Genomic DNA, 22,628 nt, shown 5'->3' with positions numbered 1-22,628 from the left:
GGGCTGGGGCTCTCCCCTCCCCATGAACCTGTGATCGGCTGGGTATATTAAGGAATAAGATGATCTTTCAGGTATCCTGGTCCCAAGCCATATAGGGCTTTACACACCAAAACTAGAACCAAAAGTAGAACAATACATACAGGAATTCACCACCACAAATTTTTAGAACTGTGATACTTGTCTATAAAGCAAAACCAGGTTCATTTGTATGCAATTGTGAATTCAGCAGCAGGATCTCATATGAATACTAGGCCTTCACCTAACTTTGACAGAAGATAAAGAATCAGTTGCTAGAGGCTACCCATCACAGCCAAGGGCATGCCTTCAACATCAACTTTACGTGGGATTATAATGGAGCTTTGCACAAGAATGCAAAGAAAGCTGGCACAAATTCCTGGACAAGGAGATCCTCCACCTTTAAGACTTGAAGGAAATAAACAAAACCACTGTGAACTTAATACATCTCAGAGAGCATCTTCTGAGACATTTTTATTACTCTCTGAAATTTTAAGACAAGCAAACAGTTCCCAAGGCCATTAGAAGAACAAGCAAGGTAGCACTTGCAGGTGAAAGAGAAACACCCTGACTGACTGTTACTGAAACTGCCTTCACAAAGAATGAGATATGACCATTTTATGCAATCCCACAATCTCTAATATGGGGCAACAGTTTTAACAAGGAGTTTGGAAACTAGCCCTGGGCTCCTACTGGGAGAAAGCGTGGGATATAAATCAAATGAATAAATAATAAAACCAAACAAGCCCTTTAGTGTGTTGGACCATGCCCTGTGAAACTCCGTACCAATAGAGGTTCGGCACGAACCATCCCTCCTTCCTTTCAGGCTTCTTTTAAAAAACTTTTTAGACATGCCTTTTCCCCCAACCAATACAGTATTATTGATGCTTTTATTATTGTTTTTCATATTTTAATTGTTTTTAAATTTATTATGCCTTTATATGTACTCTATGAAAAGTGCAACCTATAAATACTTTAATAAATAAGATGGCAGCCAATAAGAAAATTATGGATATGATGAGATTAGAAGATTTATTGAAGGGAACTTGGAAATTCACTAGTGCTGATGAACACCTTTTGGGGTCATGTTGAGAAAACACTGAGGCCTTTATTACAGGGTCAATCTAGTTAATATTGGTGCCAGGCAACCTTGCTGAGGATTCACAGGAGGAGGAGGATGCAGAGCAACAGCATTGGTGGACTGGGTCCATCACATTCAGCTTGTCCTTTTATTTCAAAGTGCTCCTTTGAATACACACAGAGAAAAGCAGGTCAGTTTCTTTCCCTATTATAAGTTTTAATTAATAGGACATCCAAAACACACACAAGCTACTCACATATGAGCTTCAAACTTGTTAGCTAATTTCCCCAAGATTTTACAACTAACCAAGCGAGATTGAAGTGTTTGAGAAAGCTGTGCCTTGGAAACAAGAGGATTCAGGATCTATAGGGGGAAGAAATTCAAACAGCAAATCTAGGGTTAGTTAAACAGAAGCAAAGCAAAGCAAAAAAAAAAATGCATCAAGAACCACTTTGATGGTTAAAGCTGCTGTTAGTATCGGCTGCCCAGTCAGCATTCTTGCAGCAATTGCAGCACTCATATTCCACTTGAAACAATATGGGATGCTCTTTCACCTTCAGAGGAATGACCTCCATGTGAGAAAAATGGACTTTCCATAAATTATAAAAAATGTGAAAGTGCAGACTAAGGGATGTTGGCATAAAGGAGCTGCACTCCTGATCTTTATGTAAGATCAGAAAGAACACAGGCCAAGGATATTTGCAATTATATTGCAAAAGTAGTACTTCCCACCCCTTTCCAGAACATGTACATTAAGAACATTAAAGCAAATTAAGAGCATAAGAGCTCAGGCTATTACACTATTATGTGCTTTCAACTCTGTGCCTCTTACCAGAGGCTCTATGATTCCCATTACTCCTGAATGCCTGCTAATTGAGAGAAGCATGTTGTTTTGTAAATGATTTCTGAATATTTAGAAAGATGCAAGTTCTCTGCAATAAAAATCATATAAACCAAGGATCAGTCCTGACTTTACCATTTTCATTCATGGAAATGTTCCCACAAGTCACTCAATGAAAATTGTTGACAGGAGACTCAGGTGGTTAAAAGGCCAAGAAAAAAATCAGCACATCTGTGTCTTCCTGTCAAGGCAACAGGGGTATAAAGAGATGCATCCAGACAAAATTCTTACTTCATTTCAATTTGTCCCTCACTGGCTTAGTACTAACCTTGGCACAATTCACATATGTACTTTAAGACACATGGGGTCTCTTGAGACAGGGACTCTTGCAGCCTGACCTAAACCTTTTTATACTTGGCAGCACCATGGCAGTGAAACAAAACAAAAAGCTGTTGTCAGGCTATCCAATGCCCTTGGACACCACCAAAGACAGCCACCTGTACAGTATGCTTTAATTTGGATTCCTGCACGGAGCAGGGGGTTGGATTCAATAGCCTTATACACCCCTTCCAACTCTATGATTCTATGAAAGCAGCTGGTCAGTAAAAGATACTGCAATCTGCTAAGTCTGCAATTAATGGGGAAACACAAGGGACTAAAAGGATTTCGCATGGTCCTAAAAAGCCTCAGATTTGTCCCATGTTCAAGCTGAGAAATATGTTTTTAGGAAAATACTAAGCTGCTGCATAGCCCAAATATCTGGTGGTCTTACCAATCTGTCTGCCTAGCATCTGTTTACTCAGTGATTATCAGTCTTCTTATTTTTATTTATTTATTATTTATTTAATTTATTAGTCGCCCATCTGGCTGGTTGTCCAGCCACTCTGGGTGACGTACAAGATAAGTTGGTCCACTCCCGGAGGCTTATGGATCCTGTTGTTTTCCAGAACGCTCTGGGAGTTTTTCCGGCTGATAGCACTGGCGCTCCTGTCGAACCCATGGTCGATCTGTGGAATACAGAGATGACCCAGGCCATTGACATGATCGCTCCCGCACGCCCCCTTCGGTGCACAGCTCATACAGCACCGTGGTATACCCTGGAGCTGAGAGTGATGAAGCAAGAGAGAAGGAGGCTAGAGTGCAGGTGGAGGCAAACTCCTGACGGATGCAATCTTTCTTTGGTAAGTGCTTCCACTAAGTTGTATGTAAAAGCGGTTAGGGCGGCAAAAAAGTCTTATTTTGCCGTCACTATTAGATCATCCCTTTGCTGCCCAGCGGAGCTTTTTAGGGTGGTACGAGGGCTTTTACATTCTGGCCCTCATGATACCAAGGAAACATCGGAAGCCCGCTGCAACGAATTTGCGGAGCACTTCCAGGACAAGATTGCATACATCCGTCGGGACTTAGACTCTGATGTTATGACAGTTGATTCCATTGAAGTGTCCAGAACACGGTCTTGTCCTTCATTGCTGGATGAATTTCAGTTGGTGCAGCTCGAGGAAGTGGACAAGGTGCTTGGAATGGTGCGGGCGACCACGTCTGCTCTGGACCCTTGCCCATCTTGGCTGGTGAAGGCCGGCAGGGCTGTGACCACCGGCTGGGCCAAAGAGGTGATAAACGCCTCCTTGAGAGAGGGAGCAGTCCCTGGCAGTCTCAAGGAGGCAGTAGTAAGACCGCTTTTAAAGAAAACTTCTTTGGACCCAGATGTTTTGAACAACTATAGACCGGTGGCTAATGTCCCTTTTTGGGGCAAGGTCTTGGAGCGGGTGGTCGCCGGCCAGCTCCAGGCGCTTTTGGGTGAAACCGATTATCTGGATCCGTTTCAATCCGGTTTTAGGTCTGGTTTTGGCACTGAAACAGCCTTGGTCGCCCTGTACGATGACCTTTGTCGGGAGAGGGACAGGGGGAGTGTGACTCTGTTGATTCTCCTTGATCTCTCAGCGGCGTTTGATACCATCGACCATGGTATCCTTCTGGGGAGGCTCGCGGAGTTGGGAGTTGGGGGCACTGCATGGCAGTGGCTCTGCTCCTACTTGGCGGATCATCGCCAGAAGGTAGTGCTTGGGGAACATTGCTCGACACCCTGGACTCTCCATTGTGGAGTCCCTCAGGGGTCGGTTCTGTCCCCCATGCTTTTCAACATCTACATGCAGCCTCTGGGTGCGGTCATCAGGAGTTTTGGAGTGCGTTGTCATCAGTACGCTGATGACACGCAGCTCTACTTCTCCTTTTCACCTTCTTCAGGTGAGGCTGTTGATGTGCTGAACCGTTGCTTGACCGCGATAATGGACTGGATGAGAGCTAATAAACTGAAACTCAATCCAGACAAGACCGAGACACTGTTGGTGAGCCCTTTACCTGCCCAGATGGTGGATGTTCATCCTGTTCTAGATGGAGTTACACTCCCCTTGAAGGAACAGGTTCGTAGTTTGGGGGTCCTTTTTGACCCTTCCTTGTCGCTTGAGGCTCAAGTGGCCTCGGTGGCACGGAATGCGTTTTACCATCTTCGCCTAGTAGCCCAACTACGCCCCTATCTGGACAGTGATGATCTCGCCTCAGTTGCTCATGCTCTGGTAACTTCTAGATTGGACTACTGTAATGCGCTCTACGTAGGGCTGCCCTTGAAGACTGTTCGGAAACTTCAGCTAGTGCAAAATGCGGCAGCCAGGTTGTTGACGAGGACCTATCGGTCTGCGCATATAACACCTGTCCTGGCCCGCTTGCACTGGCTACCCATCTGTTTCCGAGCTAGATTCAAGCTGCTGGTTTTGACCTATAAAGCCTTATACGGTGTGGGACCGCAATACCTTGTGGAACGCCTCTCCCGCTATGAACCTACCCATTCACTTCGTTCAGTATCTAAGGCCCTCCTCTGGGTACCAACTCATCAGGAAGCCCGGAGGAATGTTGTTAGATCTAGGGCCTTTTCTGTGGTGGCCCCCGAACTCTGGAACAGCTTACCTGAGGAGATACGCCTGGCGCCTACGGTACTTTCTTTTAGGCGCCAGGTTAAGACCTGGCTACATTCCCAGGCATTTTAATGTTTTTACGTTTAATTTTTGTTGTTAACTTGCTGCTATGTGATATTGATTTTATTATATTATTGTATTTTAATCCAGTTTTGTACACTGCCCAGAGAGCTACTAGCTATGGGCGGTCTAGAAATGAAATGAAATAAATAAATAAATAAAACAATACATTAAAACATTAAAATTTAAAACCATAACAGTAAGAAACCTAACCCACCCCAAAAGCCTGCCTGAAGAGCCAGGTCTTCAAGGCCCGGCGGAAGCTTATCATAGAAGGGGCATGGCGGAGATCATTTGGGAGAGAGTTCCACAGGGTGGGGGCCACTATTGAAAAAGCCCTCTCTCTAGTCCTCACCAGTCTAGCTGTTTTAACCGGTGGGATCGAGAGAAGGTCTTCTGAGGCTGATCTTGTTGAGCGGCATCCCTGACGATGCTGGAGGCGCTCCTTCAGATAGACTGGGCTAAAACCGTATAGGGTTTTAAAGGTCAAAACCAACACCTTGAATTGGGCCCGGTAAACAACCGGTAGCCAGTGCAACTCCTTCAGCACTGGAGTGATGTGATCTTGCCGGCGGCTGCCTTTAATTAGACGAGCCGCCGCATTCTGTACCAGTTGCAGCTTCCGGACCGTTTTCAAGGGTAACCCCACATAGAGCGCATTACAGTAGTCTAGGCGACAGGTGACCACGGCATGTACTACCAGTGGGAGCAGATGGTTGGGAAGGTAGGGACGCAGCCTCCGTATCAGATGGAGTTGATACAGCACCGCCCGGCTCACAGCCGAGACTTGAGCCTCCATGGTCAGCTGGGAGTCAAGAATGACCCCCAGGCTGCGGACCTGGTCTTTCAGGGGCAAACGTACCCCATTGAGCACCAGGTCCACATCCCCCAGCCTTCCCTTGTCTTCCACAAACAGTACCTCGGTTTTGTCAGGGTTCAGCTTCAGCTTATTCCTTCCCATCCAGCCACTCACCGACTCCAGGCACTTGGACAGGGTTTCTACAGCCAACCTCGGTGAAGATTTAAATGAGAGATAGAGCTGCGTGTCATCCGCATACTGATGACATTGCAGCCCAAATCTCCTGATGATTGCCCCCAGCAGCTTTATATAGATGTTAAACAGCACTGGGGAGAGGATGGAACCCTGTGGCACCCCACAAGTGAGAGGCCAAGGATCCAAAACCTCATCCTCCAATGCCACTCTTTGGTACCTACCAGAGAGGAAGGAATGGAACCACTGCAATACAGTGCCCCCCATACCTAACCTCTCCAGGCGGTCCAAGGGGATAACGTGGTCAACGGTATCGAAAGCCGCTGAGAGATCAAGGAGGACAAGGAAGGTGCATTCGCCCCTATCCCACGCCCTCCTCATATCATCTACCAAGGCGACCAGGGCTGTTTCAGTCCCATGTCCAGGCCTGAAGCCTGATTGAAATGGATCCAGATAATCCGCTTCCTCCAAGTGTGTTTGCAACTGTTTTGCCACCACCCCCTCAATCGCCTTGCCTAAGAATGGCAAATTTGAGACTGGGCGAAAGTTGTTCAGATCTTGGGGATCCAAGGAGGGCTTCTTTAAGATTGGTTTTATTACTGCCTCCTTGAGCGATGATGGCATTACTCCCTCTTCGAGAGCTGTATTTGCCACCATCTTGATCCCCTCACCCAGTCTATCTTTGCAGCTCATAATGAGCCACGATGGGCAAGGATCGAGTAAGCAAGTGGTTGGCTTTAAGGTTGAAAGCACCTTGTCCACTTCATCAGATGGAAGAAGCTGGAACCGATCCCACACCACCAGAGCACCACTGGTCACCTCTGGCTCGCTCACTGTGTCCACAGCGCACGGAATAGCACTCTTAATACGATCAATTTTCTCCGCAAAGTGTTTAGCAAACTCGTCACAGGAGGCCTTAGCATGTTCCATTGGTTCCGGAGCAACTGGACCGACCAGACTCTGGACCACTTGGAACAGTCTCCTGGGACAGCACTCTGCAGATGCAATAGAGGCAGCATAAAAATATTTTTTTGCTCCCCTTATTGCCACATGATAGGCTGCCGCAGCAGCTCTAACATGTGTCCGATCGTCGTCAGAGCGAGATTTCCGCCACCAGCGCTCTAGCCGTCTCACCTCCCGCCTCAGAGTTCGCAACCGTGGGGTGAACCACGGTGCCGTCTGAGTTCTATTCAGGGGGAGAGGGCGTTTCGGAGCCACCCGGTCTAATGCCCTGGCGATTGCGGCATTCCACCCCTCCACCAGGGTCTCAGCCGAGTGGCTGTGTGCATGCTCCAGAGAATCCCCAAGCGCATTCAGGAATCCATCAGGATCCATCAAACGCCTGGGGCGGACCATTTTAATAGGTCCTCCACCCCCACGGAGGGTTTGTGGCACCGAAAGGTTCAACCTCACCAAGTAGTGGTCTGACCATGACAAGGGGGTGATGGATGTACCCCCAATTTTCAGATCACTCCCCAGTCTTCTGTTTTGGCTATGCCTCCAGACCACCAGTCCTAACCAGGGGTGTAGTCATCCAGGATCTCAGGGTCTTAGACCCCTTACTTTATTGGGAGCAGGGTCCAAGCTGGGTCCATACGTCTCTAGCATCCTACGAGCCAATCAGAATGAAAGGGGAGTGTGTTAGCCACTGTGAAGCGTCTTCTAACATGCTTCCTTGTCCTTTCCTGCTGATTGGAGCCAATCAGAATGAAAGGAGGCGAGTCAACCACTGAGAAGACTCTTTTCAGTAGCTAACACTCTCATGCTGATTGGGCTCCTAGGGACGTTGTGGGAGCAGGCATTGACAAGGATCTCATTCTCAACACAGCAGCAAAAAAATGGGAGGAGGCTGTGACTATCATGAAGGAACCCTGCATTTCTGAATTTCCACCACAGTACTGATCCTAACAGATATGCTTCCATTGGCAACTCCTTTAATGGGGCATGCAATACACTGAACCACCACCTTGAGGGCAAAACAAAAAAGGAGGGGAGAGAACAGTAAAAAACAATATGCATTGGTTTTTACTGTTTTTTTTCTTTTGCCCTCAGGATGGCAGGTGGGACTTAGTGCAGGATGTGCAGGATGAACCCCACACATACACACAAAAGATTTGTAGGATTCACCCCTGCCCCTGTGGAGGTGGTGAGTGCCACATGGGCCTGGAAGAGGGATAGTGATGGGGGTACACAGACTTTCAGGACATTGGGTGACCCACTGCTGACTGATAGCAGCTGACCAGCTACTGAAGCTGGAGATGCCCCCAAGAATCCTGGGAACTATAGCTTGTTAAGGGTGCTGGGAACTATAACTCTTTGAGGTGTAAACTACAGTTCCCAGGGTTCTGTGGGGCGGGGATGTGCTTCCAATGTATGGTGCATATGCAGCCAGGGAGAAGAGGGGATCAGCCTGGACAAGAACAAAATAGGGGCATTTTTTTTTCTTTTGGGAGCTCGGTCAGAGTACCCAGGTTCAAATCCCTTCTGCGTCATGAAGTTCACTAGCCAGTCACTATCTCTCAGCTTAACCTGCCTTCACAGGTCTGTTGTGGAGATAAAATGGGGGAGGGGGTAGAAGAGAAAGAAAACCATTTGCTTATCTGTAACTGTAGTGCTTTGAGGGGTCATTTCTGCAGTGTTATGTATGGATTTGGCAGCTGTATGGATTTGGCAGGAAGCCTCTAGGCTGCCGCTTTGGTGGGTGACCTGTGTCTGCCCTCCATATGCCTTCCCGCTCAGTTCTGTCTCAACTGCTACAGCAGTAGTACTGTTCCCTCACTTACTCGTTTGGGAATGGCTTTTCCCATTCTTTTGAGCCTAGACATTTCCCCAAGTGTCTGTCTTGCAGGAGTAAACTTCCCTAAAAGGACGGCCACAGCCTGTGTCTACTCTGTTTAGGGGATGCTCACCATTTAGTATTGCTTAACTGCCATATGGCAAGCTAGAAAGATAAGAGCCTCCTGCTTGCGGGTGAGCTATATCGTAGAGATGTTTCCTAACAAGGCTAACACTAAGGCAGCTGAAAGAGCATCAGACAGGAAGTTGGGAGCCACCCCGATTGATGTATGCATACAGGGTCTAGAGATGGGCGAGAATTTTAATTCAGTTCGCACTAAAAGATAAATCGATCAAATTCACACTTACTGAAACAGAGCCATCCTTCGAAATTTGCACTTATTCAAATTTTGCGAGGCAGTTTGCCAACCAGTTTACAAAAATGCATGTATAAAATGAATATATGAGTGAAAATAACATACAAAAATGCATGATATAACAAGAAATGGCTTGCAAAAGTATATTAGTCAAAACTGCCTATAAAAATCTGTTTATTAGGAAAAATTCAAAGAAAATGCTGGAGAATTTTCATGAGGTTTAAAAAAAAAAAAAAAACCACCACAGTTTGCTACAGAAATGTAGAGAACTGAATTTAAGATTGGAAAAGTAAGAAACTGATAGAACTGAAAATGATAGATCTTTCCATCCCTAACAGGTTCCTAAACAGGCTCTGCACAGGTACAGAATCCATATCTGGAAGTGTATAGAGACTATGAAGAACCATGCATGTGAGCTGGTGTATGTGAGCCTTAAATGTAGCAAATAAATAAGCATGGATGAGGCCGAGGGAAAATGAGTTTGTAGGGGATAAATTAATTGAAACGAAACTGATTTAGGAAATCTTTGTGGGATTTGGTTGTTTTAAAGTAAATTAATTGAAGGGAAAGTTATTTTAAGCGATTAGGTGCTTTGAGGCTCAGACCAGCTTCCTTCTTCTACTTAGGTGTTTTTTGTTTTAGTCTTCGGCAAATCACTCATTTCCATCCAGCCCAGCATTTTATTTCCAACAGTGGTCACCCAAATGCCTCTCTGCAGCATACAGACAGAGCACTGGGGTAGCGCCATCCCCTCGTTGTTTGTTCTCAGCACCTACTATGCAGAAGCATAAGGACTATGAACATGGAGGTGCTATTTCAGTAATAAAATATGTATGTAAACTGCTTAGAGATCCTGCTATATTAAGTGGTATATAAACTGTATATAAAAATAAATAAAGAAAGAATATTTGGGTGTGAAGAGTTTTCATTTGTGAAGCTGGGGTTGAGCAAATAGGAAGAAATTTGGATGAGGGAAGGCAAGGGAAGACTTTTTGCTAGAAGCTTTGCAGGACAGCAGGGGAACTGTAGAATCCCCACATTGGGAAGGCAACATCTACCACTCTTTGCTTCCTCCTCTCTGAACTGCAGCCTGTTCCCTGCACTACATGCTACATATCTGTGCACTTGTATCACAGACCCATGCACCTATACACACTACAATAACTACACATTTATTATTTCTATTTCAATCTTGATGCAGTAAACTAAAAAAAAGTGGGGAACAGCTTAGGGCAGTTTATGAGTACGGGACCCCCTTTGTAACCTCAAAACTTTCTATGGCCCCCACATGCTAATTGTTGTAATGTTAGTCTCTGTTAAGTGACAAAATACATAATAAAGTGTTAAATAATGTCACTTTCTATTCATCATAAATAAATATGATGATAATGATATTTATTATCTGCCCTTAATCAGAAGGTTCCAGGGCAGGTTACAGCAATAAAAATAACTTTTAACAAAATTTGAAGGAAATGAAAGGAAGGAGATAAAAGTAAACCACCCAGAGTGGTGAACAGAGCCAGAGTATTTGGACTTTGGTTTTAAGTGTTCCATCTGTATAGAATAATGCCTCCTCTGAATCACTCAGGCTCAGGAAGCTCCATATGAAGATAATAATAATAATAATAAGTCTTAAAAGACAGAATGTCAACAGGTATAGCTTTCCCCATAATTGTATTTCTATACTAGAAAAGGCTTAATTTAATTTCTGTTTAATTTCTACCTGCCACACAGCTGTTAAAGGTACAAGACCTTGCTCTCCCCCAATGCCAACTCTAAACCATGCAAAGAACTCCTAAGAGTAAAAACAACAACATTTGGGCTTACAAATATTTAAAATGAACATATACAACTGTATAAAAACACACTCAAACCCTTCATAAACAGCAACAAAAATACACTGTTGTTGTTATGTGCCTTCAAGTCGATTACAACTTATGGCGACCCTATGAACCAGCGATCTCCAATAGCATCTGTTATAAATCACCCTGTTCAGATCTTGTATGTTCAGGTCTGTGGCTTCCTTTATGGAATCAATCCATCTCTTGTTTGGCCTTCCTCTTTTTCTAGTCCCTTTCTTTTTCCCCCAGCATTATTGTCTTTTCTAGTGAATCATGTCTTCTCATTATGTGTTCATAATTATGATGTATGGAAGTATATAAATGAAATCATACTCCTCATGACTTTCTTCCATGGATATAAATGACACCCACTCTCTCTTATGGCAAAAGTAAACTGCTGCACCTAAAGAGGCAGGGACCAAACTTACTTCCTGAAATGGACAGGTTTGGCTTCCTATTTGAGCAGTGCCTTTAGCTACATCACTTCACCAGCAGTTACTTCACTGGTTTTGTTTGCCGCCCTGGGCTCCTGCTGGGAGGAAGGGCGGGATATAAATCAAATAATAAATAAATAATAAATAGTGGAAGCTAATATTCCCTCTGCTCATCTTTTCTTATATCATATAATATTTGCTATAAGCATGTTCTTATTTTTTAAAAAGGGACAATTTGCAGTAGAATGTGTTAATGGACAAGTTATTTTTCAATTCTAAGTCATCATGATTTATTCCCACCCAGTGGGGATAGAGAGTAAAAGACCTTGAGGTAGCAAGCGGAATGTAAGATGAGCTTCAAAGGGAGAAGGAGAGAGTGTAACTGGTAAGCTGGTGGATGGTGAATCTTTTTCAAAAACATGTAAGACTCTGGTCATAATTTAGTAGGAGTAGAAAAACAACTTGAAGGAAGGACAACATGAGATTCCTGCCCAGAACAATGACAAAAGGTTTGCATCTCTTTAATGAGACACATGATTTTGCACAAGAAAACTCAGTGCTAAAACACACACACATGAGATAGGTCACTTCATATTATTTTCTGTAACAGATCACTTCCAAACATATACAGGTCTGAATGCACCATAAGTCATTCCCATTTTGTTATCTTTCTTTCAGGAGTGGCTTGTGGGGAAGCTTCTGTGAATGAAAAGTGTTATCAGAAACAAACCTGAAGAGGAAGACTTGACATTTAGAGCAAATGAAACTCCAGAGTGCTTTCTTCTACTCTAATTAATTAGATTACGAAAAGGCCTACATGGCATACCCAACATGAAGCTACAAACATCTTACCAATTATATTCTACACAAAGCGAGTCATGAAAGTTAATATTATTTTGTTTTACAGTGTTTCCAGGGAGGAAATGCAAGAAGTCAATTAATTTTTAAGTGGAATTTTATTATAGGAAACAAGCCAGAAATGCTTTGTATTTCCTTAAATCAAAGTTTATAACTTTTTCACCCATTAAATGCAATTTGTTTGAAGAGGAAAAAAATTACAAATTCTAGTCATTTATTCCATTTCCTGTACAACCTTTCATTTGACACAGGTTCCATTTGATAAATATACAGCTTTCCTTTGGTAGGTGCCTGCTCCAACTCTATGAATTTATAACAGATTGTACCCAACATACTGATAACGTCTTCTATGCAAGTCCACTGAAATAATAATTTTAACATTTATACAGCCTATTTTCAATGTTAAAAACACCTCACATACCTTATCTCTACAATCTTAAAAGCAGACCTGCCCAACTTGTGACTCACTATGAACAAGCACAACTCACCAGACCACCTAAATGGCAGGTTGCCATGGGCTTAATAAACATGTTTTTGTTGCCTGCTAAAGCAGAGCAGATGTCTAGTATCTAGCAGGCTACAAAACATGGGCTACTGAGCTGCACTCATCCAGACAGATGGGTCATATGTTATCTACACTTGCTTTACAACAATCATAGAATAGTAGAGTTGGAAGGGTCCTACAAGGCCATAAAGTCCAATCCCTGCTCAGTGTAGGAATCCAACTTAAAGCATACCCAACAGGTAGCTGTCCAGCTGCCAATCCCTATGCCGGAATGAGGCTTGCCCTTCATCCAACAGTGGCTCAGGAAGGGGGATGCAAGTGGCGGCAGCCTCCCGGTGCCAACAGGACTAAGGATGGGTGAGAATTTTGATTCAGTTCACATTTCAAGCCAAATTTATCAAATTTGCACTTTCTGAAATATGAGAACCAAAACAAACCATCCTTCAAAATTCGCACTTATCTAAATTTTGCAAGGTAGTTCTCCAAACACTGTTTACCAAAATACATATTAGGGGAAAGTGCACATGTTGGGGTAGAGATGGTGCACAATGGCAATAAGGTCAAGGGAGCTCTGGATTGGCAGCTGTGGCCTCACAGGTGTGCATACCCTTGCAAGGCCACTGCCAACCCAGAGCTCTCCCACCCTCCTCATTCTCATCTCAAGAGATGCAAGCACTGCTGGTGCCACCAGGACCACTGTGTATGCCCCCTCCCTTACAAGCCACCGCCATCTTCACATGGATCGAAATTCAACTCTGGTGCCCTTTAGATGTTTTCACAGCCACATGGGAGAAACTTATCTGTGAGCAGCCCCAGTGTGGCTGAGAGAATATTCAGAGACACGTGTTTTGTGGGTTTCCCCCATGGAATTAGCACTACACCAGGTGTGTGTGTTATGTGTATTCAAGTTGATTATGACTTATGGCAACCCTATCAATCAGCGGCTTCCAATAGCATCTGTTATAAACCACCCTGTTTAGATCTTATAAGTTCAGGTCTGTGGCTTCCTTTATGGAATCAATCCATTGCTTGTTTGCTCTTCCTCTTTTTCTACTCCCTTCTGTTTTTCCCAGCATTACTGTCTTTTCTAGTAAATCATGTCTTCCCATTATGTGTCCAAAATATGATAACCTCAATTTCATCATTTTAGTTTCTAGTGATAGTTCTGGTTTAATTTGTTCTAACACCCAATTATTTGTCTTTTTGCAGTCCATAATATCTGCAAAACTCTCCTCCAACACCACATTTCAAATGAGGGTCACTACTGGAGGGTCACTCCTAGAGTCACTACTCCAAGAGGATGCTAGAATTCAGACATTCTCCTAGCCAAGCAGGAGCTCTTACAGATAACTGGCTCCCTTGCAGCTGGGAGGACAACAAAAGCAGGAATGGGTGGTCCTCCCAGTTACAATTCCCATCTTCCTTGACCGTTGGTGATGCTAGCTGGAGGCGATGGAAACTGGAATCCAACAGTGTCTGGAGGGTCCCAGGCTTCCTATCCCTGGTCCAAAGGGTAGCTTGGCCAGTTTGGAATTCTGAGGATCTAAGAGTTTTCCCTTTGACCAGTGGTCAGAACAGTCAGCAGCAGCAGGGGAGGCTTTGGAGACTGCCTTAGCTCATGTCAACAGGTAATAGTAACGGATGAACCTGCAGCAGCTCTATAGCAAGAAGTTTTACTCCTTAAAGTACACATAATTAAGCACCATGTGCAATTTGACCCTAAATGAAAATATTATGTCTAATGTCAGAAAACTATTGCCCAGAGTCCATCCTCTCTTGCCCAGATTGTACTCATGCTGTCTGTTATATCCAAAAGGCAAACAAAATTACCTCATGCCTGATGGTTTCTTTTGGCAAAGCTTCTATTGCAGCAAGAAGGGTTTCCAGCCATGCGTTACTGACACCTGTGAGGTACAAAGAGAAACTATAAGTATATGTGTATGTTATATCATCTACCTACTTCTTGAAGCTCCTTCAGGGTATGACCTCAATTAACAAAGTTCTTAAATGACAACTGTAACCTGAAAATGGATACATCTACATGAAACTGCTGAATAATCTGGGGATAAAGAATGCAGTGCCAGCAATATGCTGTACAGGTGATATAGGTGCTAAATCAGTGCTTTGGTTTAGTAATGGATGGGATGAGGTTCAATAAAACAAGTCTCTATACAAACAAGATGAAGGTACTATTAGTGGGTGGATTTGTCTTTCCAGGTGAGTGATGATGGTCAACTAGTTCTGGAAGGGATGCACTCGCCCTAAAGCAGGGGTGGGGAACCTTTTTGGCTCCACAGGCAGATCTTTATCATGATTAGCCTCATGAGCCAAATCTGACAGGTGGTCATGGTTGCCACCTGTCAATTATGAGACATCATTATGACATCACATGATTAACAGGCAGACGACACTTCCCACCTGTCAAAATCCCTTTTGGGGGGAGTTTCCCAAGTACGCTGGCTTTCTACTCTCTTCTGCCATCACCAGCAGCGGTGGGGAGGGGATGAAGTAGAGAAAGCTTTGATCTCTCCTTTGTTCCCCCATCCCCTGCCTTTGTGCTGCTGGAAGGGAAAGAAGGAAGCCAGTGCTTGCTGCTGGTACTTGGGAACCCCACTGGCTTCCTTCTCTCCCTTCCTGCAGCACTTGAAGGGAGAGAAGTAAAGGCTTTTCCTAAGTGGGGATTTGCAGGGGAAGGGGGGGGGCTTTGAAAAGACTTTGCAAGTCTTCCCCCCTTCCTGCTTTAAATTCCCAACATAGTGGACTTGAAGGAGGAGGGGAGGAAACTCACAAAGGTTTTTCCAAGTCTCCCTTCTCCTTGTTCACCCCCAATGTCAGGAAGTGGATGGCGGAAAGAGGTTTTCACAAAGGCTTTGAGACAGACTTTGACCTTCTGTTAAGCAAACAGGAGTACAGCAGCTGTCTTAAAGCCTTTGCAAAAGCATATTTGAAGTAGCATGTATGTCTGTGCATGCCTGCGAGCTGCTTTAAAGGCTGCTTTTGTGCAGGGCTTTAATCCCTACTCAGATGGTGAGCAGAAATGAAATTCTGCTGCTTTCATTGTGTTGCCCTGTTCCCTGCTGGAAACAGGATTGTGCAGCCAAGACAGGATTAAATCCTGTCCTCTCGCCCATCAGTTGGTGATGTCAGCTGATGGACTGGGAGGTATGGTTTGGGGAAAATGACCTCAGGGGCAGTTTGGGGCTCCCTGAAGGGCTATGATTGGCCTGGAGGGTTCATCCCACCCTAAAGGATCAGGTTTGTAGTTTGGGGATGCTTTTTATCCATCTTTCTCATTACAGACAAGCAGCTTGATATGCAAGCCATGACGCTACCTGAACAGACATAGTCTGGCTTCAGTTACCTATGCCCTACAATGCATTATACATGGGGCTGCCTCTGAGGCCGTGCTGAGCATGGCTGCAGAATTACTTACTGAGACAGGGTGTTATGAATACATCATGGCAGTAAATTTATACGTTAACTTGCTCCTGGATAAAATTGCCTTGTGAGTGATGTTGTGATGCCCATTGGCTATAAACAATAAAAATCTTGATTGACGTCACCAATTCTTTACTATTTTCACTGGCTCTCTGTCGGTTTCAGAGGCCACTTTAAAGTGCAGGTTTTGACTTTTAAAGCCCTTCATGTCTAAGGACCTCACAATTATTGCTTTTTCCATATGTACATACTGAGGTTGTAAGATCTTCAACTGAGACCTTTCCCTGAGTGCTCTTAAATCTGAGTTATGGAATGTGGCCTCAATAGAATGGGCCTTTTCTGTAGTGCCTCCACCCCACCTCTTGTTCTGGAATACTCTCCTTGACAGCTACTTTAATAAACCTTTAGCAACAGGCAATGCCTTTTATTTTCCCAGCCCTTTTAAAATTTCATCTCTACATTACATGGTAGTTTTAGCATAGTTGCGTTAGTAGTGAGAAATATATTCTGCAGGCTCTCTGTATTGATTGGTAATTGCTGTTTTGTTTTAATTTTGGAATGGTTGCTTTGTTTTTTACTGTTTTATTTGCTGTTTATTGATTCTCTTTTATTGGAGTTTTTATTTTTAACTTGTTTTATTCTGCATTTCACTCAGATAATTACTGTTATTAGGTGATTGAGAAATGGAACGAATAAAACAAACAAACAAATGGAATGTTTTCAATTGGGAAATGTTGGCTACAATTCAGAAGATAGTTAAATATACAATTAAGGTTATAATCCTGTACTACTTTCCTAGGAGCAAGTCCCACTGAACTCAGCTGGACTTACTTCTGGTAAACATTTACAGGATTGTGCTATAAGACTTCCCTTGTAGACCTCCCAGAATCATGTGGTATTGCTGTAATTTTTCTATTGTTATGTCTTTTTCCTGCGTAGATCTTTCAAAAATGGAACACTTCCATGACATTGCAGGGCTGTTCCTTGATCTAGGACATTTTTCTTCTGGATCATGCTAAAAAAAATTAAGGCAACTGACAGAGCAAACACACACAACATGAAATCTGCTGATACAGTTCGTTGCTATTTGGACCTAAGCACAGATAATGATGGATTAAATGGGGGTACAGACTAAGAATTTCAAGCTAAGGAGCTCCAAGCTCTAATGTATTTTAAAATCAGGTTTCAGCTAATCAACTACAAGCTATAATAGACAGTGTTGGCAAGTGCACGCTAAAGCCTGTTTTATTTATTTATTTATTTTTCTTGGTGCATGCACTGCTTTAAATAGTACATCACTGAGCAAAGAAAAAGCATAGCAAGCTAAGAAATCAGCAGCATGCCATGCCTCTGACCTGCATCTCTGTGCTGCAGATTCTGTAGAATGATGTGTAGGAAGGAGTGGGAGTAAGTATGGATGGATATTGACTCCTCTTGTAGAATAGTCAAAAGTGACACAGCAGCTGTTAACTGCATTTCCACCCCTGCAACAGGCAGGACCTCCTGTGTAACCAGGAAGGGGGGGGAGAGATTTAATTAAAAAAAGAAGCATATAGATATGAAAGGCAAATGCAACCATTACAGGAAGAAAGAGCATGGTCAGTCCAAAAATGATCTATAACAGATAAATTGCACCACAATTTTATAAAACAAAAAGAACATGCAAGGCAACATGCTAATAATTCACATTTTTGTGTCTTCATAACCCCCCTTTTTGCTAAACGATGAGCTTCTTGCCTAGGCAACAGAAGCTCTATCACCCTTTATGTTTCATCCTACCCACCCCTGACACACACACACATGTCCTATCAAATCCAACCCAATGTGTACTGCCATTTTGGATTGTGCTATATGTGTGCAGAATAAAGTCCAGGCTACATTTGGTGTGTTAACCTATGTTAGATGCCTCTGTTGTATATAACATTCAAGATGGTTGTCACATCACCAGTCTTGTTGAAAAGCCAATCAAACCTAGCTAGGAAAACTTGGAATTCAGGCTGGTCTTACTTCTGCTGTGATAAGCAGTAATATTCATGAAAGGGTAGGTTGACCCCCCACTAAGAATAGAACCTTCTCTGTGATAGCCGTGATATTCTTTTAATATGGCCTTTGAACATTAAAAGTAACTCCTATAGCTTTTGCATAGTTTATTTCTCTCATGTTCTTTCTGTTTTCTTTGTTTGGTTTCTGATGAATTGTTTATTATTTCATTTTAATTCTGTAAACAGCTATGAGATACTTTATGAGCAGAGGTATATACAGTGCCTTCCAAAAGTAATCAGGCCCCTGACCAATGCTCTGATATTACTGAATTACAAATGGTACACTGTAATTTTTTTCTGTATATTTTATTTTGAAACACTGAAACTGAAAATCAATTATTGTAAGGTGACATTGGTTTTATGTTGGGAAATGTTTGTAAGAAACAAAAAACTTAAACATGTTGCTTGCATAAGTATTCAACCCCCCCCCCCACATTAATATTTGGTAGAGCCACCTTTTGCTGCAATAACAGCTTGAAGTCTTTATGTATGTACCAGCTGCGCAGACAGTGTCAGAGGGATTTTGGCCCATTCTTCTTGGCAGATCCGCTCCAGGTCGTTCAGGTGGTTGGACGTCGCTTGTGGACCACAATTTTCAAAGAGCGACACAGATTCTCAATGTGATTGAGATCAGGACTTTGACTGGCCCACCATAGGAAATTCACCTTTTTGTTCTTGAGCCACTCCAGTGTTGCTTTGGCCTTGTGTCTGGGATCATTGTCCTGCTGAAAACTGAATGTCCTCCCAAGCTGCAGTTTTTGAGTGGACTGAAGCAAGTTCTTGTGCAGTATTTCCCTGTAGTTTGCTCCATCCATTCTTCCTTCAGTTTTAACAAGAAGCCCAGTCCCTGCTGATAAGAAGCATCCCCATAGCACGATACTGCCACCACCATACTTCACTGTAGAGATGGTGTGTCTTGAAGCATGGGCCACACACAGCGCTTTGAGTTTTGGCCAAAAAGCTCTATCTTGGTCTCATCTGACCACAACACCTTTTCCCACATCGCAGCTGGGGCACTCTCATGCTTTCTGGCAAACTCCAGATGTGCTTTCAGATGGTACTTTTTGAGTAATGGCTTCTTTTTTGCCACCTTCACACACAGGCCAGTGTTATGCAGAACTCTTGATATGGTTGACTGGTGCATTATTACTCCACTCCCAGCCACTGAACTCTGTAGCTCTTTCAAAGTGATTGTTGGCCTCTCTGTGGCTTCTCTCCCAAGTCTTCTTCTTGTCTGAGTGCTGAGTTTTAAGGGACAGCCTTTTCTTGGCAATGCCTGGGTGGTGTGATGCAGCCTCCACTTCCTGATTATTGATCCAACTGTGCTCACTGGGATATCCAAACACTTGGATATTACTTCATACCCTTTTCCTAATCTATGCATTTGTATTACATTATCTCTCACTGTTGTAGAATGCTCTTTGGTCTTAATTTTCCTTCAGAACCACAGCCTGACCAATAATCCTTCAACCGTGGGGTTTTTATCCTGACAGCATGATAGCAACTTTAATGGTTGACAGGTGGAGGCCAATGGTAAGGTAACTGTGTCCTCGATAAAGCAGTTTCTTTCATCTGTGTAAACTGGGAGCTTCCACAGCCCAGGGATTGAATACTTATGCAAGCAACATGTTCCAGTTTTTTGTTTCTTACAAACATTTCCCAACATAAAACCAATGTCACCTTACAATAATTGATTTTCAGTTTCAGTGTTTCAAAATAAAATATACAGAACAAAATTACAATGTACCATTTGTAATTCAGTAACATGAGAGCACTGGTCAGGGGTATGATTACTTTTGCAAGGCACTATAAATATTTTAAATAAATAATCTTTGCCCATCCTCGTGACCTGTATTCACACTGTATTATTTAAAGTTGTTCCTATACATACATACAACTTCATAACAAGTTCTATAACATTCTCTCTATTTGTTACACTCTTAACATGTACAGATGTCACCAAAATTAATCAATGCCTGGTTCAGAATATGAAATCATCCAGCTAATTCCCACATATACATTATGCTATGGTTTATTTCTATGCCGCCTTTTGGCCAAAAGGGCCCCCAAGGCGGCTCACAAAGAATATATACCAATATAAAATACAAGTTAGAAAAGAACAATGCAACTTACAAAAACTTAAGACAACAAAGTCTTAACATTGTAAAAACGCAACAAGCAAAAGCCAAATACATTTATCTTCCTGGTAGTGAATTTTAGTAATATTAAATAGTACTTTTATGTTTCATGTAGGGGCCAACCTGCCCCTATATGACAGGGTCTTTTTTAAAAAAAATATTTCTTGGAAAAAGCAAATGTTAAAGGTGGTTAGCATGAAATCCCCTGGAGCTACCCACCTGAAAATCTCCTCTATAGGAGCTACCATGTCTCTAAATTTCAACTTACTGTGTGCATATTGCCTCAACAGTGCTGCCAGCCTGTTCATGTGTAGTATCACAAACCTAATTTTTAAAAACTCTCATTTTTTTCCAACATTTTGAAGAAAGGGATACACAGGAGCATGAGGATTGGCAAGACTGAGCACTCACAGTCTACTTTTTTTTAAAAAATGGAAAAGGGAAGCGTTAAAGGTGGCTAGTATGAAAACCCCTGGAGCTATCCACCTATAGCTTGGAAGGCTTACTCCCTTAAATACCAGCTACCATGTCTCCAAATGACTCTAGATCAAAAAACAGGAATGTTGTGGCCATTTTGGTTTTGCAATGTAAGTCAATGGGATTTCTGGAGATTTATACTATCCAAATTGTGATCTGTATTTAGATCAGAATCAGGTCAGGTCAGGTCTGAATCTGTCCAGACCAGATTGCACCTGATCTGTATTTACAAATTGAAGCCACAAATCAGATTGGAGGGTACATGCACAGCCCTAGAAATCACTATGACCAAGATGTAAATGGTCTATAATATTTTGTACTGATACTGTGGCTTTAAGTATCTTCTTAGGTTAGTGAGGCTTCCACATTTATGATATTTCCACTATGCACAGCATAAGTCTGTCACCACAAATCAGGTAGAACTTATTTCAATTTATGTGTCATGCTCTGAAGTGGAGATGTAAATCTACTGCATATCAAGAAAAGAATGCTAAAATTTACAGACTAATATTGAACATTCCTTCCTAAATTACTGATATAAAATAGAATAAATAAATAAATATGGAGTGAACATTTATAGTATATCATTTGGGAAGCAGGGAGGCAAGACATGCCATATTTTATATACATAAGCAGATCTAGTTTTATTGACAGCCTATTTATTAAATAGAAGGAATAATCTGCTTAAATGGCTAACGATATGAAATTTTAAACAAGCACTAATTTCTAGTATATTTTCAGAGGGAAAGCTGATGATATAGCTGTCAAGCTTATTTAAATCTACACAAAGTTATCACAAAAATAAAAAAGATGCAGTGCTTCAGCTTTCCTTAATAACTCCAGTATTTAGACAGAGCATGAAATTAAAACATTTGACATCCAAGAGAAACAGCCTGGCTTAAGGATTTTGCTGACAGCTGTTGTGTGAAAGGAAAGTGTGCACGTCATTTCCTCTATGTGAGATGAACAAGCATGACAGCTCAACAGGGAAATGTCAACCCAGAATTACACATATGGATAAAAGACTGTAAGGAAAAACAATTATTCACCTTTAAGGAAGGTTTGGGTATATGCACTACAGTGTCCACGTGCCTTGATTAAAGAGCTATCTTTAGCATCTTACCAGATGAAATTCATAATACAAATATACATTACAACTCCAGTTTCTCTAGTTTGCACCAAAAGATGTCCACAAGGGTTTTGCACTTGAATGTACTGCCATTAAATGTACTGGGATTCTTACAGCCCCAGACAACAGAAAAACAGAAGAAGCCCCAGACTACAGAAAAACAGAAGAAGAGCCTGCTGGATCAGGCCAATGGCCCATCTAGTCCAGCATCCTGCTCTCACATTGGCCAACTAGACGGCTATTGGAAGCCAACAAGCAGATCCCTGAGCACAAGAGCACGCTCCCCACCTGCTGTTTCCAGCAACTGATATTCAGAAGCTTACTGCCTCTGACTATGGAGACAGAGGATAGCCATCATGGCTAGTAGCTTTCAATACCCTTATCCCCCAATTTATCTAATCCTCTTTTAAAGCCCTCCAAGTTGATGGCCATCACTACCTCCTCTGGGAGCGAGTTCCATAGCTTAACTATGCTGTCCATGAAGAAGTATTTTCTTTTGTTGTTGTTGTTATGTGCCTTCAATTCGATTACGACTTATGGCGACCCTGTGAATCAGCGACCTCCAACAGCATCTGTCAAGAACCACCCTGTTCAGATCTTGTAAGTTCAGGTCTGTGGATTCCTTTATGGAATCAATCCATCTCTTGTTTGGCCTTC

General features: G+C 42.8%; 1 protein-coding gene across 4 annotated transcripts in view; it reads right to left on the bottom strand.

Annotated features, from left to right (window-relative positions):
- Positions 1-22,628, bottom strand: part of PPP4R4 (protein phosphatase 4 regulatory subunit 4) — a 160,417-nt gene that overhangs the window by 66,007 nt on the left and 71,782 nt on the right. For 3 of the 4 annotated variants that reach the window (XM_061613257.1, XM_061613253.1, XM_061613254.1), the window contains exons 4-6: positions 17,541-17,688; positions 14,578-14,651; positions 1,353-1,459 (exon numbers count right to left, since the gene is read on the bottom strand). In XM_061613257.1, coding sequence (XP_061469241.1) covers positions 1,353-1,459; positions 14,578-14,651; positions 17,541-17,688 — 329 coding nt within the window. The remainder of the gene's footprint in view (positions 1-1,352; positions 1,460-14,577; positions 14,652-17,540; positions 17,689-22,628) is intronic. The other variant, XM_061613256.1, reaches the window with a different exon arrangement.

Source organism: Rhineura floridana, chromosome 2 (genome assembly GCF_030035675.1).
Source record: "Rhineura floridana isolate rRhiFlo1 chromosome 2, rRhiFlo1.hap2, whole genome shotgun sequence".
Classification (NCBI taxonomy): Eukaryota; Metazoa; Chordata; class Lepidosauria; order Squamata; family Rhineuridae; genus Rhineura; species Rhineura floridana.
The sequence above is the reverse complement of the archived record's forward strand: the minus strand, read 5'-3'. Positions and strand labels throughout refer to the sequence as shown.